Raw genomic sequence first — 19760 nt, 5'->3', positions numbered from 1 at the left:
TAGAAAATGGGCAAAAGACATGAAGAGGTAATTCAAAACAGTGGATATACATATGGCAAATAAGCATATGACAATATGTTCAACAAAAATAGCAATTAGGGAAATGCAAATTAAAACCACAATGAGATATTACTATACATGTTATCAGAATAACTAAAATAGGGCACCTGGGTGGCTCAGATGGTTAAGCGTCTGCCTTCGGCTCAGGTCATGATCCCAGGGTCCTGGGATCGAGTCCTGCATCAGGCTTCCTGCTAGGTGGGGAGCCTGCTTCTCCCTCTGCCTCTGCCTCTCTCTCTCTCTCTGACTTTCATGAATAAATTAAAAAAAAAAAAAAAAAAGAATAACTAAAATACAACAGTGACAATACCAAATGCTAGCCTATCAAGGATCTGAAGAAACTCGAACCCTCACACACTGCTGGTGGGAATGTAAAATGGTACAGACAGTTTGGAAAATAAGTTTGGCAGTTCCTCAAAAAGTTAAACATAGAGTTACCATATGCCCCAGCAATTCCACGCCTAGGTATACACCCAAAAGAAATGAAAACATATGTGCATACAAAAACCTTTACACAAGTGTTTATAACAGCTTTACTTTTAATAGTCAAAAACTGGAAACAACCCAGATCTTCTTCAATGGGTGAATAACTGAACAAACTGTGGCACAGCCATCCCGTGGAATACTACTCAGCAATAAAAAGGAACAAACTATAGATACACCAGCTGGGATGAATTTCCAGGGAATTAATGCTGAGTGAGAAGTGCCAATTCCAAAAAGTTACATACTGTATGATTCCATTTATATAACATTCTTGAAATGACAAAATTATAGAAATAGAAGACAGATTAGTGGTTGTCAGGGGCTAAAGAAGGGATGGAGACAAAAAGAAAGTGGTTGTGTCTGTAAAAAGGCAATGTAAGGGATCCCTGTAGTGATGGAAGTATTCTAAATCCTGACCTTGAAGACACAATGTCAATATCTTGGTCATGATATAGTGTACTACAGTTTTGCCAAATGTTACCATTGTAGGAAACTGGGTAAAGGTACAAGGGATCGTGTATTATTTCTTACAACTGCACATGAATCTACAATTATCTCAAAATGAAAATTTTAATTTTCAAAAAAGCAAATAATGTATATAGTCACAGCCACATTTACCATTTAAAATGCTTCTAATAGCCTATTTTTCTTTGGGTTTTAAGAGCTCTTCTCATTTCACTTTCCTCTTACTTTTACTACTCCAATGCCAAAAGATCGTCATTGTACACTTCTTCCTTACAAATGTCAAGAAATTCCTCTACCTCATCAAAAACAAATTGCTTGGCTAGTCCCCTTTTTTCTTTCCTTTTTTAAAAATATGTTACACAGGGGCGCCTGGGTGGCTCAGTCATTAAGCGTCTGCCTTCAGCTCAGGTCATGATCCCAGGGTCCTGGGATCGAGCCCTGCATCGGGCTCCCTGCTCCGCGGGAAGCCTGCTTCTCCCTCTCCCGCTCCCCCTGCTTGTGTTCCTTCTCTCGCTGTGTCTCTGTCAAATAAATAAATAAAATCTTTAAAAAAAAAATGTTACACAAACATGTCTTTCCCAAAATCAAACTCCTTACCAAAAATGTTTCATAACATAGATTCAGTCAACCTCAATGTCTGCTGTTTTTACTCATTCCTATTGCTTGATAAGATCATATTTTATATCAATACCTTTAGAATTTTATTGTTTATTGGCAGTAGAGCTATCCCAGCAAGTGGAAGTTAGCTGCACTGTGGTAATTCTTGTCTTCTTAGATGTTTTGCTGAATAATATGTGTTTTAAAGTTCTAAATTACAGGAAATAGAAGAGGGGTACAAAAACAAAAAGCAAGCACAAATATAAGGAAAGAAACAAAGGTACAATTTGAAAAGAGAAAAACAAAGAAGCAAGTTTCAAAAATAGAGATATTGAGAACAAAAGGAGTAAAGACACCTGGCTTGCAACATACTACAAGATGTCAGTGCTCGATTAGACAATATAGTGCCAAAAGATGTATTTTAGTCACAGAGTTTGTCATGTTCCAAGTATATAAAAGCACAATCAAAATTAGAAGCCTGTGTTACTCCACAGCTTCTTAATCAAAAACAAATATAGCAAAAGAGCTTGTATTTGTAAGCCAAATCATCATTTTTGGCAAATGGCCTTCATCATTTATCTAACATACAAGAGAACATTTATCTAGCATTCTAAACACTGGAAGCATCTAAAAACTCAAAAAATGATAGAACTGTTCTTTAAAAAAAAGGTTTGTTGTCATTGTTTTTACTTTTGCTTTAATCCACTGATCAATCTGGATTATCAAACCACAGTCATGACTAAGGGTAAATTCACTACAGTGCAAGGTACATGTTAATGTGATTATTTTCAAGACTGAAAGGCAAGCAGGTATTTGTAACAATATGTATCATCATAAATCACATTAAGGTAATCTAGTTGGTTGCACTGTGAGAGATCTTGTTCACTTGGATGTTTCACCAGATAATGTGTATTTCAAAGTTCTAAATTTTAGTTATACAAATATATATCACATGCTTAAATTTCTTTTATCAGTCAGGCACCTGGGGGGCTCAGTCGGTTAAGCGTCTGCCTTGGGCTCAGGTCATGATCCCCAGGGTCCTGAGATTGAGCACCACATTTAGCTCCCTGCTCAGCGGGGAGTCTGCTTCTCCCTCTTCCTCTGCCTCTCCCTTGGCTTCTGCTCTCTCTCGCTCACTCTCTCAAATAAATAAATAAAATCTTTTTTAAAAAATTATTTTATCAATCATTATGCTCTTGGAGTTGCGTATTTCTTTTTTTTTAATTTATAAACCTAGAACAGGGTAGGTTCCAGGTAAATAACCTCCTTAGTGAGGCATACGTTTTCCAGACAGTATATTCCAAATTGTATAGCTTAAGGCAAACATCTATGGTTACTTAATTCACCGGCAAATTTTTCTTAAATGTTTTATTTATTTATTCATGAGAGTCAGAGAGAGAGAGAGAGAGGCAGAGGCAGAGGGAGAAGCAGGCTCCCCGCCTAGCAGGGAGCCTGATGCGGGACTCGATCCCAGGACCCTGGGATCATGACCTGAGCCGAAGGCAGACGCTTAACCATCTGAGCCACCCAGGCGCCCTTCATTGGCAAATTTTTAAACGGCCAAGGTGGGTTGGTTATTTTTTAACATCAAATTTAAGATTATTCCAAATAAAATCATTGTGGACTTAACAGCATTTATTTCAATGCTAGAACACATCCCAAATTACTTCTAAAGAAGAATCTTTGCCTCATCATTGGATACTCTCACTCCACTTCTTCTGGAGGAATAAGGTGGCTTGTATCAGCCTCTTCAATTTTCATAAACAGGTATTAATCCAACCCACAGCTGGTTTAGCTCTGTGCTTAATTAAAAATAGAGGCAAGTGATACATTCAGAAAAACAGACAAAAAAATACATAACCTTGAACTTACTGATACTCCTTTTAACTATCAAAAACCTTGACTATTAAAAGTAGGACTTCTGAAGAATTTACCAGCATATATGCAATGCATATACTCTTCCACATCAGAAATCATGGAGACTGGATACATGTACATTTTACTAAGGAAAGGGAGATAGAGTTCATAAGATTCTCAAAGTGATCAATGATCAAAAAATAAAAGGGCAGGGGGATAATGCACTTTCAACTTCCACTATGGGTATTATAAAATCTATGCCTTTATTAAGCCAAGACCAGGAGAGAACTGAATTCCTTTGGCTCCCTGCAGATCTGCCTTTACTAAATTGTATTTTGGTTATGCCATATGCTTTCACTAAAGGACAATATAAGAAACAGCCTGTCACATATTGCTGCATTTACTATATGGATATTAAAGTTACATTATACAGGGCCTTCTTTGTGAGGACATATGGGAGAAAGTTCTCTGGTGTTACTCCGAACCAAGAATAGCTGTGCTTCTCCTTAAGCAACTACTTTTTTTTTTTTTTTTTGGTAAGATTTTATTTATTAATTTATTTGAGAGAGAGAGAGAGAGAAACAGCACGAGAGGGGAGAGGGTCAGAGGGAGAAGCAGGCCCCCCTCCGAGCCGGGAGCCCGATGTGGGACTCGATCCCAGGACTCCGGGACCATGACCTGAGCTGAAAGCAGTCGCCCAACCAACCGAGCCACCCAGGCACCCAAGCAACTACTTTTTAATTTTACGACACCATGATTCAAATAACAGAGCATGTCTCTTTTTTGCACTATCTGCTGGAAAGCCTAGAGCCAAACTGATGGCCTACCTTCAGAAAATGTACAGACCTTCAAATATGAATCTTTTAATTGCTCTTGACTTCATAGTCTTCTTCCTACCTTTGTTTTCTCATACCCCAATTTCCTCACCATTTTTGATGTATTATGTGCACTTTTTAAATCATGTAGATTTCTAGAAATTGTCTAATTCCTTTCTAGAACAAGGCAAGGGGAAAATCAGAAAAAAAAGAGAGACAAAGAACAGTCAACTGTCAACCAGAATAAGAGATGATTAGTCAGATGTGGCAGAAATATTAAGTTACCTGCAGTTAGGGGAAAACATCTACCATTTACAATTCTGCAGAAATGGAAAATATAATATAAATATAATTATAAAATAAATATAATTTATAGATACACATCACAAAGTGCTTTTCAAAAATAGCCAAAGTATTAAAATATTTCATTACTGTTGTCCCTAAATTCTTCTTCATTCAAATACTGGAACAAAGTTCATGCAATACTGGTGAGTCTTTGAGCAAACTGTCGTCTTTGTTTTCTAAATACTCCGGCAGATACTACTTTAAAATGGCTTTACTCGTGGCTCAGTCATTAAGCGTCTGCCTTCGGCTCAGGTCATGATCCCAGGATGGGTCATGATCCCAGGGTCCTGCGATTGAGCCCCACATCGGGCTCCCTGCTCGGCGGGAAGCCTGCTTCTCCCCCTCCCACTCCCTCTGCTTGTGTTCCCTCTCTCACTGTCTCTCTGTCAAATAAATAAATAAAATCTTAAAAAATAAAATAAAATAAATAAAAAATAAATAAAATGGCTTTACTCTTCTTTCCCACTGCCGTGAAACAAATCTCTAAGAAATTACCTATTAATAATCACCTCAAGTCTCATGTGTTTAAGCTCAGCTCTGTGTGTAACTCAGTTTTGATTTTTACTAAGTCTTCCCCCCCAACTATCTCTGCTATTTCTCCCAATCAAATTTACAATGTCGGGGCGCCTGGGTGGCTCAGTCGTTAAGCATCTGCCTCCGGCTCAGGTCATAATCCCAGGGTCCTGGGATCAAGCCCCACATCGGGCTCTCTGCTCAGCGGGAAGCCTGCTTCTCCCTCTCTCACTCCCCCTGCTTATGTTCCCTCTCTCGCTGTGTCTCTCCCTGTCAAATAAATAAATAAAATCTTAAAAAAAAAAAAAAAAATTTACAATGTCATCATTGCTCAGCATCTCAACCCCAAATCACAAATTTCATAGATAAGCCACTCACTAATTTTATTTATTCAAGTTGCCTTCAGCTGAAAGCTTGATTATGGTATATGATTAAATAAATTATTATATCATTAGCAAATACTATAAATTGTCAACTTCGATGATGTAAAGAATCAGAAAATCTTTGCTTTCCTCAACAACCTAGTTAAAGTTCATGTATATCATATTCCAAACTAAAATTATGTCATAAACGTCATCTAAAATTCTAAACTGCTTTCAAAACCATACTAAATAATTGTCCTTATCAATAACTTTTTGTAACGAATTCATATGTGAAGAGATGCCATAATATTTTAAGGTAAGGAATTTACTAAAATACTGACAACCTGATTTGTTAAGAATTTTATTTGTATATAAAGCAGCCTTATCTAATGTTACTGCAATTCCCCCCGCCAAATCTTCTGATTTCAAATTATCAATCTCCTGATACCAGATATTTTTTAAAGATTTTATTTATTTATTTGAGAGAGAGAGAGAGAGCACAAGTGGGGAAAGAGGGAGAAGCAGACTCCCTGCTGAGCAGGGAGCCTGATGCGGGGCTCGATCCCAGGACTCTGGGATCATGACCTGAGCCAAAGGCAGACGCTTAACCAACTGAACCACCCAGGAGCCCCTGAAATAAGATTTTTTTTAATTCTCTTTTAAAATGTCTGCTTAGGGGCGCCTGGGTGGCTCAGTTGGTTGGGCGACGCCTTCGGCTCGGGTCATGGTCCCAGGGTCCTGGGATCGAGCCCCACATCGGGCTCCCTGCTCGGCGGGAGGCCTGCTTTTCCCTCTCCCACTCCCCCTGCTTGTGTTACCTCTCTCGCTGTCTCTCTCTCTGTGTCAATTAAATAAATATTTTAAAATAAAATAAAATAAAATAAAATGTCTGCTTATTCATATCCCCTTGCAACTACAATAATGAAAAGGCAAGTCTGAAGCTTTCATTCCTTAAAAAACAATGGTGTCTTTGTTTTAGTAATCAAAATTTACTGCGTTCTGTATACTCCTGGTGTATTTAAGCAAAGCATAACAACAAAAGGTTCTTTACTGATGCTGCAAAATCAAAGAAAAATACCAATTTTACAGAAAAATAAGCAAAGAATATAGACAGTACACACACACACACAGATAATACAAAAAAACCTTTAAACATACGAAGAGATGTTCAGCCTCACTCAGTAAAAGTACCAATGAAAACTACACTGAAATACCATTTAACATTTATCATATTGGCAAAAAATCAAGTCTAATACACACTTTGTGGAAAGAACTATGGAGAAATGAGCAATATCATAGACGCTAGAGGGAGAGCAAAATAGTCCAACCTCTAAAGAGTGTAATACATACCAAACTATATATACATTCACCAGTTTACCCAGCAAGCACTCTTTCTTTTTAAAGAATTTTTTTTAAGATTTTATTTATTTATTTGAGAGAGAGAGAGAAAGCAAGCATGAGCCGGGGGAGGGGCAAAAGGGGCAGAAGAGGACCCTGAGATCATGACCTGAGCCAAAGTCAGACGCTTAACCAAGTAAGCCACCCAGGCACACCACTCCCCCTCCCCCAGCAATTACTCTTCTGGGGATCTACCCTAAAGTATAAAGTATGAAAAGTACAATAAGAAATAACAAATGGGGGTGCCCTCTCCCTCTGCCTCTCCCCTCCCTTCACACACCCACACATTCTCTAAAAAAAAGAGAGAGAAAGAAATAAAGAAGAAATGACAAATGTTCATGGTTAATCATTGCTGCATTATTTCGTCCAGCAAAAGACTAGAAATAACCCCACTATACAGAAATAGGGGACTGGCTGAATAGACCATGGTAGACTCACATAATGAAATACTATGTAGCTGTTAAAAATAAGGAAAACCTCTACATAAGGTATGGTCAGCTCTCCAAAATATATTGATGAGCTGCAGAACTATACATAAAGCATATTACTTATTGTATGAAAAAGGGAGAAAATAAAATTATAAATGCTTATATTTGCATTAAGAACACAATAGAAGAATAAACAACAAACTAATAAAATGGGGAAATAGGGGGAATGGGAGGAAAAATTAAATAAAATACTTCAAATCCAGACAAATAAAGATAATTCATCTATTCGTTTTTTTATTTGCAACATTATATTTCCAGGAGATCAGTTTCACCAGCATTATATATTGGATCTGATAACTAATAAACTCTTGATATTCACCAAAGGAATGACAGCCAAATACTATCCTCCCATTTAACTTCTCTCTGACTATTAGTGTTTGTGTGGTCTGAATCTAATTAATCAGATGACACATCAGAATAACCTTCCACTGGAAGAACTTCAATGAAAATTTCTGTTTATTTAGCTCAAAAAAATCAGACACAGAGTCCGTTGCTAATTGAACCAAATCAGTACTGTCTTATCAGCTACAAGACGGCTTTTTCAGTTTTTCATTTTTCCAATTTGCTTAAAAATTCAATGACATTATTAAAATAAAACCTAACTTCTCTTTATCAAACCACAAAAAAGTCATTCTCCTACTCCATATGGTAATGAAACTTATTTAATGTACAATTCTAATTTTCTGAATGTTAAGCTTTATTTATACAATGTGCACTTAGATTATAGTATTTTAATCACTAGATTTATCATACTTAAATTTGCAAACTTTTAACAACATGACACAAAATACTAAACAGGTTTTAGGGGCCAATTATTTTAGATTACACTTTTGATTGCTGAAGAAAAAGAGGAACTATAAAATTATATGTAATTCTAAAAAATAAACACATATGTTGAAGTTTTCCAGATGTTCAGTTTTATTTTTTCTCAAAAGCCTGGTCATATTTTTTAAGACAGTTAATCTACAAATCAGTTAATCAACCCCCAGATAATTAACAGTTTGTGGTACAATTCTTGTATTCTATTCATTCAATAAATATTTATTGAGCACCAACTGTACATCAGGCACTCTTTCAGGTTCCCAGGATAGAGCAGCAAACAAAAGAAACAAAATCTCTCCCCTCCTGGAATGGAGGAGCCTATGTGTCAAGCAGGAGTTTAAGTGCTATGAAGAAAAATAAAGTTCCAGGTGCCTGGGTGGCTCAGTTGGTTAAGCGACTGCCTTCGGCTCAGGTCATGATCCCGGAGTCCCGGGATCAAGTCCCTCATTGGGCTCCCTGCTCGGCAGGCAGTCTGCTTCTCCCTCTGACCCTACCCCCTCTTGTGCTCTCTCTCTCTCTCTCTCAAATAAATAAAATAAAATCTTTTAAAAAAATAAAAATTAAAAAAAATAAAGTTCCTCATCCTTTACTCCCTATCCCAATAAATGGCAACCACACTCACCCAGTTACTTAAGCAAGAGCCTTGGAATCATCCTTGATTCTTTTCCTTCAACCCTCATAATTAATCCAACAATTTGGCTCTACTTTCTTTTTTTTATTTATTTATTTTTATTTAAATTCAATTAACAATATAATGTATTATTGGTTTCAGAGGTAGAGGTCAGTGATTCATCAGTCTTCTATAACACCCAGTGCTCATTACATCATGTGCCCTCCTTAATGTCTATTACCCAGTTACCCGGTCCCCCCCACCCCTCTTGGCTCTACCTTCAAAATGTATTTTAAATCCAGCTACTTCTTATCACCTCCTCTCAACACTTTATTGCATGCCACAGCCACCTCTTGCCTCTCATTACTGCAAATACCCCTTGACTGACTTCCCTCTTTCCTCTCTTACTCCATCTCCACACAGCACCCAGAATGTTCCTTGTTTAACCTAAGTTAGAGCATGTCACTCTGCTGCTCAAAACGCTCCTGTGCCTCTTTCTTAGTCTACACGATCTGGACCCAGACTGATCTCCTACCATTGCCTCCCACCATTATGCTTCTCCTGAGGGCTTTCACACTTAACTGTGCCCTCTGTCTGGAAAAGACTTCTGGAGAGTCACATGGCTTGCTCCTTCACTCTAGTCAAACCTTTGCCAGAGCAACTTTTTCTAAACACCTAATCGAAAACAATACCCGACCGTGTGTAACACTAATCACTAAATAGCATTACTTTATGCATCTGTTTGCTTGTTTATTCTGTGAGTGTTCCACAAGAATGTTAAGGTCCATCAGGGCAGGAACTTGGCTGTTTTGCTCCCTGCTGTACCCCAGAGTCGAGAAGGATATCTGGTGCATAAAAGTTGCTATTTGTTGAATGAGTAAATTCATGGATAAAGCCACTAAAACGATATAGCTGTATAATATATAACAATGTATGAAACTGTATATAACATAGTACATAGAGTATAGTACTCTTCTAATACCTAATGTAATAAAATGGATACGGAAAAAGTTAAAAAGTATGCAAATATAAGAGTTTTGACAGGGTGGCAGGATTAAGTTTTTGTTGTCTGTTTCTTCTATCTTTTTGAAAGTCATGTAACATTTAGAATTAAAATATAAAAATGTTACTTTTAAAAGGGAGCTATTATTGGGGCACCTGGGTGGCTCAGTCGCCAGTTGGTTAAGCAGCTGCCTTCGGCTCAGGTCATGATCCCGGGGTCCTGGGATGGAGCCCCGCATCAGGCTCCCTGCTCAGCAGAGAGCCTGCTTCTCCTTCTCCCTATGCCTGCAGCTCCGCCTACTTGTGCTCTCTATCTCTCTCTTTCAAATAAATAAATAAAATCTTTATAAAAAAAAAGGAGCTCTTATTAAAAATAAGCAATCAGCAATGAGAGATCATCTCTTTCCCCTCACTGATTGTCAAGGAGGATTATATCAGAATCACTGGAGGGGCTTTTTTTTTTTTTAATATTTTTTTTATTTATTTATTTGAGAGAGAGAATGAGATAGAGAGCATGAGAGGGGGAAGGGTCAGAGGTAGAAGCAGACTCCCTGCCGAGCAGGGAGCCTGATGCGGGACTTGATCCCGGGACTCCAGGATCATGACCTGAGCCAAAGGCAGTCGCCCAACCAACTGAGCCACCCAGGCGTCCCTGGAGGGGCTTTTATAACTGTGTCCTAATCTCCTCCTCCATTCTCCACTCCATCCCAAAATAATTATTTGATGGGTCTGACCACTGATGAATATTATATCCCTCAAATAGGTGAGTAAAGAAAAAAAAAAAAAGGCGAAGAACCACTAAACTAACATAACTCCCAAAACAGAAATATTTAAGTCCACAGAGCAAACTCAAAGGTAACAGGGCAGGAGATGACTCACACTATCTGAGTGACTACTACATAGCAGGTACTATGAAGAATGCTTTATCTCCTTTTTTTTTTTAAATACTGTTCCTGTAATGTACATGGCATCATCCCCATTTTAACAGAAGAGAAAAATTTGCCCACTCAAATGCTAAGTTCCTTATAAAAATAATTAATAGCTTAAAGAGGTCCACGCATGTGCCAATAATGACAACGTCATGAACCAAGGATTCTGCTTAACTGGTTTCTGTACAACTTAGGTAAGAGGGGACGCAGAGGATGGAAAACAAAGCCATGTGGCCAAAGGCACGAAAGTAGTAAATGCAGAAAACAGGTCCCCATATTTAATTATCAAATGACATTGAACAAAACAGCAATTGAAAACATCCCAATTTGTTTTCTGTAAGAGACAGCTTTACAAACAACTTAGTTAAATAATCAAGATAAAAAATTGTCCCTACACCAATAGTACAGGTTTGTAACAACAAAATATATAAAGCAAAAGTCTAAAAGGAAAGCACAAGCAAAAAAAATATTTTTAAGATAGACTGGACTACAAAAAATTAAACTTCTGTGCAGAAAATGATACCATCAAGAAAATGAAAAAACAACTCACAGAATGGAAGAAAGTATTTGCAAATCATATATCAGGTAAGAGACATATCCAGAATATGTAAAGAACTCCTACAACTCAACAATAGAAAGACAACCCAATTAAAAACTGAGCAAAGGATCTGAATAGACTTTTCTCCAAAGAAGATAAACAAATGACTAATAAGCATGTGAAAAGATTAGCCATTAGGGAAATGCAAATCGAAACTAGAGTGAACTGCAGCTTCAAACCCACTAAGATCAGTAGTATTAAAAAAAATCATAAGAAGTGATGACAAGAATGTGGAGAAACTGGAACCCTCATGCATTGCTGGTGGGAATGTAAAATGGTGCTGACATTTTAGAAAACAGTTTGGCAGGGGCGCCTGGGTGGCTCAGTTGGTTAAGCGTCCAACTCTTGGTTTCAGCTCAGGACATGATCTCAGGGTCGTGAGACTGAGCCCGCAGTGGGCTCCATGCTGGATGGAGCCTGGCTGCTCACCTAGAAATTCTACTCCTATGTATATACCCAAGAGAAATGAATACATATGTCCACACAAAAATTAGTACAATCATGTTCATAGAAGGAGTGTTCTAACAGCCCCAAATGGAAACAACCCAAATATCAACTCATGAATAAATAAAATGTGGTATATCCATACAATGGAATACTACTCAACAATAAAAAGAATTGAAGTACTGACACAACCTACCACATGGATGAGCCCTGAAAATATTATGCTAAGTCAAACACACACACAACCCCACACTGTACAGTTCCATTTATATGAAATATCCAGAAGAGGCAAATGCATAAAGACAGAAAGTTGTGATTGCCTGGGGAGTGGGGAAAGAATGGAGAATGACTACTAATGGATGTTGAAGTGACGAAAATGTTCTAAAATTAAATTATGGTAATGGTTATACAATTCTGTGAATATACTAAAAACCAGTGAATTATATACTTTAAAGGGGTGAACTGTTTGGTGTATTAATTATATCTCAATAAAGCTATGTTTTTTTAAAGAATTTTATTTTTTATTATTTTTTTTAAGATTTTATTTATTTATTTGAGAGAGAATGAGAGAGAGAGAGCATGAGAGGGAGGAGGGTCAGAGGGAGAAGCAGACTCCCTGCTGAGCAGGGAGCCCGATGCAGGGCTCGATCCCGGGACTCCAGGACCATGACCTGAGCCAAAGGCAGTCACTTAACCAACTGAGCCACCCAGGCACCCCTCAAAAAAGCTATATTTTTAAAGGCTGTATATTTCACTGTTAAATTTAAAAGCTTAAAAACAAAATCTTAAATAGCATAAAAGACTGAATGTTAATTGCTAGTACCCAAAGAGCAAAATGAGGAAATGACTTCTACTGAATAGTGATATGAAAGAAGACTAGAAATAAGCGATGGGATTTGAAAAATGAAAATATGGAGCTATCATTCATGAGTGATTTCTGATCAACATTTTAGTATTAGCACTACAGAGCAGGAATCAATATTATTTTAAAAACAAGACAGGTCCTGGGGTGCATGGGTAGCGCAGTCGATTGAGTGTCCACCTCTTGAATTCGGCTCAGGTCATGATCTCAGGGTTGTGAGATCGAGCTCCCGATGGGCTTAGCACTCAGCACAGAGTCTGCTTGAATTTCTCTCCCTCTGCCCGCTCCTACTCATGCATGCATTCTCTCTCAAATAAATAATCTTTTTTAAAAAAGAAATTAAAAATAAAAATTAAAAAAAAAAAAGACAGGCCCTAATATCTTATGGGCCTCTTTCCTCATCTGCAAAATTAGGACTTGCAGCTAACAAAATAATTTTTAAGATGAAGACAGAGAAGGGGCGCCTGGGTGGTTCAGTCGTTAAGCGACTGCCTTCGGCTCAGGTCATGATCCCAGGGTCCTGGGATTGAGCCCCACATCGGGCTCCCTGCTCAGCGGGAAGCCTGCTTCTCCCTCTCCCACTCCCCCTGCTTGTGTTCCCTCTCTCTCGCTGTGTCTCTCTCTGTGAAATAAATAAATAAAATCTTACAAAAAAAAGATGAAGACAGGGAAGAAAGAGACGGCTGCTTTCCCAGAAGAATTTGTTAGGCAACAGCCTCTATATGTGTGGATATGCTTGGGCCTTTCAGAATACAGTGAAACAGGGGGAGAAGAACCATGAGAGACGATGGACTCTGAAAAACAAACTGAGGGTTCTAGAGGGGAGGGGGTTGGGAGGATGGGTTAGCCTGGTGATGGGTATTGAGGAGGGCACGTTCTGCATGGAGCACTGGGTGTTATGCACAAACAATGAATCATGGAACACTATATCTAAAACTAATGATGTAATGTATGGGGATTAACATAACAATAAAAAAAATTTAAAAAAAAAAAAAAAAAAAAAAGAATACAGTGAAACAGGAGAGGCACTCCCTTATGATATATGGGAATTGACTACCATTGCATGCACTGTTCAAGATTAAAATAAGGAGAGCTATACAATGAAAAAGTCAAGCCACTGTGGCTCCTCAAACAAAAACAGGTAAGACTGGAAGACTAATTTGGTATCCCAGAAGGGAAAGAAAGCAAGTAATGATTCACAAGCAACAGCCGGCAAAGGAAAGACTGGTTAGGCAATGTAGCTAAGTGGATTTTTGTGAAGAGCAGATATTGTGGGGATGGGTATACTAATCTTACATTTACCACAACTACTGTTCTTCTCTTCTTTAGTTCCTCTTCAGTTACAAAACCCAGCTCAGGAACAGCTAAGAATCTGGTGCTTTAGAAATGCTACTTCAAAAGATGGAAGAAATGAAAAGGACTATGAAGAGCAGTAGAGGAATTTGAGATTCACAGTTGAGGGGAAAGTTAAGGAAGAGAGCCTAATGCCTTAATCAAACCTATGTAATGACTGTGATGGAAAAACAGAGGGGATAATAATGATGGAGGGGCATCCAGGGTAAGGCGTGGGCTCTGAAACATCAAGTCTGTGCAAGCTGCTGCCTCTGAATGGGATAAGGGAAAGCGGTGAGATCATCCCCTATGAATATGGGCAGAAACCACCTAGACTAAAGACAAAAACTAGGTACTAGTACTTGCATTACAGGATGTTCAAGTGCTTGAATCTTGGGGATGACAGTAAGATTTAGGGTTACCTGCCAAACACAGGATGAGGCCAAAAATTAAGAGGCCCTAATAATGATCCACGGAGTCAGGAAAAGCAATTAAAACTGGTAGGATAGGGCAGTCGTTCTCAAACCCTTTTTTTTTTTTAACCACGTCCCCTTAGGGCAAAAGATCCCATAATCCACCTACCCCTACAAAACTCCACCTTCTAGGGAAAAAAGAACTCAGTGATAACAATGAAGCAAATTTTAGGGCGAATGGGTAACATATTTTAACCATAATGCATATATCCTAAGTCAAGACACTAGAAAATTATAGGCCGAAATTCAGTTGAACAGCTATGCATTATGATTCAGTGGAGGGTTAACATAATAAATCACAACAAACTACACTGATAACACTAAATTAAAGTCACTTATCATATAAACCAAGAACGACAGCAATTGAAAACCACAACCAACTCAAGACAATATTGATGGTGTTCTGATAAAGAATCCTTCCTAAAAACTCTGGTAATTCCAACTGCTCCAGTGGGAACTTTGCTTGGCTGTGAACTGCAGCTCAGTAGCCAAATTTCTTAGTAAAATACTGAAACAGCAACCTCAGTAACTCCAGTAACATTTTGTGCTATAAAAACCCAATGTTAATAACCATTAATAATGCACTTAGAATACTAGTAAGTAGTCTGTAGCTTTTATAAAAGATTATGAAATAAGGATCATTCACCCTTTAGAGCTCAAGAAAATGGGAAAAGAAAGGAGTATGACGGTCATGATCCCAATACAATAAAGGGACTACTCAGGATGGTCATGACCAGAGAAGGCACAGAGGGAAACAGGCTAACAACGTGCCCGAGAGAAGAAATATGTGCAGGTGGAGATGAGGAGTAAAGCCTCCAGCCTGCTCCTCCTTCATTCAAACACTCTTTCATAAGGCAACTCTCCCTATGGAAAAAAAAAAAAAAAAAAAAAAGCAGTGAGTAATAACTCCTTTTTTGAAGGGAGGAACAGTGTCCCAAGACTGTACAAGCTGGGTAGGAGAATTATCTATCTACTGACTGCATGGAGATCAGGAGGTACAACAGAAAGGATGAAGATGAGTTAGTTCCAGGGCACTAGTAAACAGAGGGGAAAGGGAAAGGTGACTTGAAATTGAATTTGGTGAGTAATTAACAGGAAATACAGACAGATGATAATCACCAATTGAGACATAACAACAGAGATTAAGAATGCACACCCTGGATCGAGGCAGCCTGAGGAGGAATCATCACTCCCCCACTTTCTGTGTGACCTTGGACAAGTCACTTAACATCTCTGTGCCTCATCTGTAAAATGAGGGGAATAATAATACCCACCTAATAGGATTGTTCTGCGATTGAAATGTTTCATTTGTAAATTGCTTAATACAATGTCTTGCACTGTACATAGTAAGTGGTGCCTGAGTTTTGATAAATACACGAAGTTGAGGTAGGTGGAGGTTTGTTTTGACATCTACAAATAAAATGGGGGTGAGGGGGCAAAGTAAGAGTATAAGGGGCTAGGCAGAAGGGGTAATAACTTTTCCTCAACGATGAGACTACCATTAAGGCTGCACCTTTGGAAAAGGTCTTCCTACCAACAGGGTTCAGCAAGTACCCCGTCCCAGGAGAGGGGCGCGGGTTGAGGGAAACTTCCTTCCTTCCAGGCCTAAGATTTTCAGAAACTCGTTTCTGAGAAGTGGCTGTGATTTTAAGAAGGCACGAGTTTAACTTCCGATCATCAGACCGTGGGTGAATTTATGTTTTGTCTGTTAAGCAGGACTTATGTCTAGGACAGGATGGGGTCTGAGTCGGAGGGGAAGGGTGATGTCCCCAAGGGGAAAATCTGCTAAAAGCCACCATCTGCCGGGCGCGCTCTAGTCGTCCAGCTCCGTGCTAACCTCGGAGGAAGAACCAAGACTGCCCCAGCCTGGAGGAAGGCAAGAGGAGCCTCCAGAGTAACTGGGCTTTGGGCGCCGGCGGTCGAGGAGGGACCCACGTCCGGGCTGTGGAGGGAGACCCGCCTCGCCGAGGGTGGAGGTCGCTCGCTGGGATCCTCGAAGGGAGGGGCCGGCGCTGGCCCTACGGGCGGCCGGCCGGGCGCAGAGCCCTGAAGGAGCCTGGCCCCTGTCCCGCCCATGCCCGCCCATCGGTGGCCCCGGTCCCCGGGGTACCTGAGGGTGGGCCCGATGCAGGCCGTGTCGGTGCTCTCGATCTCTCGCAGGATCCGCTCGTGCTCCGCGGCTGTCTCCAGGCTCTCCGCCTCCGCCATCTTACCCCGCTCCATAGACTGGGGGCGCCCGGCAGCGCGTCCCCTCCTTCAGCTCCCCTCACCTTTGGCTCCCTCTCTCACCCTAGGTTCCAGAGCCTCCCCAGCCTCCGGCTACCCGCAGGACGACCCCTCCCTCGGGCTCGGCACGCCCCCTTGCATCACCGCGTCCGCCGACGTCCCGCGCAACGCCTGCTGGGACCTGTAGTTCTCTGGGCAATGACCGACTGGGTCCTGCTCATTTATTTTTTGAATCCACAAATGCGTGTAGAAAACGCCACTATAAGCCAGGAACAGTTAACGACACCGCATGTGCAACGGTAACCAAGTCAGGCAATGGCACTGATTCTACAAATTCTTGTTTAAGACCCTTGCCACAACGTGCACAAGGCCCTGTACACGCGAAAAATAAGAAAGAACAAACTGGGTTTCTGCAGATAGCGATCTTACAAGCTCTCAGGGGGAGAAAGCTGGAGAATCCCCAAACTAAGAAATAAGACAGAATGTGGCTGTGAGCCAGTTCTGAGAATAGAGTTCAGGGATCAGTTCTGGCTGTGAAGGATTCATAGAAAGACTGGGCCTGGTAGTTTAAAAGGTGTGATTGGAAGGTGTTAGGAGCGTCCAGAAAGCCAACAAAAACTTCATATGCTCTGGCGTGTACAGAAGTAGTAGTAAAAGATGGGGCTGCAAAGGTACCCTGAAGAGAAATACTGGGCTGAGAAATTTGTACTTTATTCTAATGGTTCCACTGGTCCAACAACTGACGGCATCAGAAGCACTTGGAAATGTTTTTTTTTAATGCAGACTAAAGGTCCTAAACCATCTGGACATTCTGATCCAGGCATTTGCATTTTCCCCAGATTAGAATTTCAAAATCATATTTATTGATCACTGCTTGAGTTTTTACATAATACAGTGAATGGAAATCTACTGGAGGTTTTTAAGAGTGACACAATCAGAACCTTGGCATAAAACTTGGTCAAGAGCAAGTATCTGACGTCTGCAGAGATAGAAAATTTGGAGACGGTTGAACGCTATAAGAATTTTAAGGCCTAAACCAGGAAAGTAGCAATGAGAATGAAAGAGAATGGAGAAATGGAAAAAAGCAGAATTGGCATGACTTACTAGATATGGGAATGGAGGACTTTGGGTATCACTCCAAGGTTTGGAGCAGAGTGACTGGGAGAATGATTTGCCATCAACAAAAAGGCGTGTAAGAACCAAACTGTAAGTTGAGGGTAAATCATTTCTGCTCCAGCCACATACCATGGATTATTTATTACACAATCATTAAAGAGAAAAAGAAAACACTCTATATTCAGATACGAAACTGTCTCCAAATTGTAGGGTTGAGTGGGAAAAAGCAAGGCATGAAACAGTATACAGAATATGTTTTCATTCGTTTTTTTGAAAAGAATATTTATATATATGCTTATATATACTTGAAATATGACATAGAATATTTCTGAAAAGATACCCAAGGGGCGCCTGGGTGGTTAAGCATCTGACTCTTGCTTTTGGCTGAGGTCATGATCTCAGGGTCCTGGGATCGAGCCCCACATTGGGCTTTATGCTCAGCATAGAGTCTGCTTGAGATTCTCTCTCCCTCTCCCTCTGGCCCTCCCGTTCATGCTCTCTCTCTCTCTCAGATAAATAAATAAATCTTAAAATATATATATGTATATATATGTATATATATATATGCATATACATATATATATAGCCAAGAAATTGTTAACAGTAGTGGCAGCCAGAAGCAGGATTGGAAGGAAGGGGCCTAAAGTAAAAGAAAGGTCATTTTTAATTATGTATGCACTTTTGGAATTCTTTCCCTTGTGCATATACTGCCTTTTTCAATAAAAATAGTAGTTATTAACTGAAAACACATTTTAAAAATAAACAAACCAACAGTGAGGAGAATGAGTTACAAGTCCTGGTGTTTGCCAAGAACTGAGTAAGTTGCTAAACCTGTCTGTTTCTCGATAATCTCTGGCTGTCCTCATTTTATTTAATTACTCATGCTTAAACAATCCCAGACAGATGTAGGAGAGGCAGGGAAAGTATGGAGCCTTTCATATTTCTAAAGATCTCTTGAAATACATGACAGAGGGTCCCTTCAGACATGCATTTTAACATCTCACTCAGCAAAAAAATTTTTGTCCATTACAGGAAGCAGACTGATATGTAGATCAGATATGTATAGTAGCGATTAAAGTAGCTTCCGCTGCTGTCAGCAGCTTTTCTGAGCCCTCGTAGAATCCAGAAATCTCATACATTACCAACAAGGGTGTCTGGAGTGACGAGTGTACAAAGCTACAGTGAAGACAGCCTGCCTAATGTGAATGCCCTCTAAACAGAGAGAATGTTAGGTCAGTGTGGAATGACCAGACAAGGACTCAACTAAGAGTCAGGGGGCCTTTAATTCAGCTCCGGCACTGTAGTTAAACTGTATCGAGCACTTTCTGTGTGCCTGGCACAATACACAAAGTAAGCACTTCACGTAGATCACTGAATTCTTACATTAATCCTTTGCAGTAGATACTGTGTATCCCATTTTATAGATGAGAAAGCTGGGAAATTATAAAGCTGAGGTAATACCTCAAGTCTCACAGCTAGTAAATGATGAAACTGGTATTTGAACTGAGGTCCATCGGATTCTACTGCCCATTTCCTGACCATTCGGCCATACCATCCCACCCATACCCTCCACTGCCGTGAATTGATTGTGAGAGCTTACACGAATCATTCTGACTCTCTGCATCTGCGTCCACGTTACTATCATGGATTGTGTAATTTCTCAGCCCCCTTCCAAATCACCTTAAAGACCTCTTCACAGAACTACCTCCAGGGAAATGCAAATCAACCATTACATGGCTTGGCTGAGAGTTTTCTCAAATCATCACACATCAGCAGATCTTTCCTAATAAATGTATTGAAAAACATCCGCAGAGAAGTGGGCCTGCACAGTTTAAAGCCATGTTGTTCAAGGGCCGACCGTGTTAATACATGACTCTACCTTGTTTCCGTCACACGGTGTGATCTTGAGCAGCAGCAGTAATGACCCTACCATTCATTAAATGCCTGTGGGGCTCCAGGATAG

The 19760-nt window shown here is 39.8% G+C and overlaps 1 protein-coding gene across 4 annotated transcripts in view; it reads right to left on the bottom strand.

The window, feature by feature from the left end:
- The window catches only part of EXOC6B (exocyst complex component 6B), a 594595-nt gene extending 577794 nt beyond the window's left edge, over positions 1 to 16801 (bottom strand). For all 4 annotated transcript variants that reach the window (XM_032410713.1, XM_032410714.1, XM_032410715.1 and 1 more), the window contains exon 1: positions 16566 to 16801. In XM_032410713.1, coding sequence (XP_032266604.1) covers positions 16566 to 16678 — 113 coding nt within the window. In that variant the 5' untranslated portion in view covers positions 16679 to 16801. The remainder of the gene's footprint in view (positions 1 to 16565) is intronic.
- Between the last annotated feature and the right edge of the window lie 2959 nt (positions 16802 to 19760).

This window comes from Phoca vitulina, unplaced genomic scaffold, assembly GCF_004348235.1.
Source record: "Phoca vitulina isolate PV1807 unplaced genomic scaffold, GSC_HSeal_1.0 scaffold12, whole genome shotgun sequence".
Taxonomy (NCBI): domain Eukaryota; kingdom Metazoa; phylum Chordata; class Mammalia; order Carnivora; family Phocidae; genus Phoca; species Phoca vitulina.
This window is presented reverse-complemented; position numbering and strand designations above follow the sequence as displayed.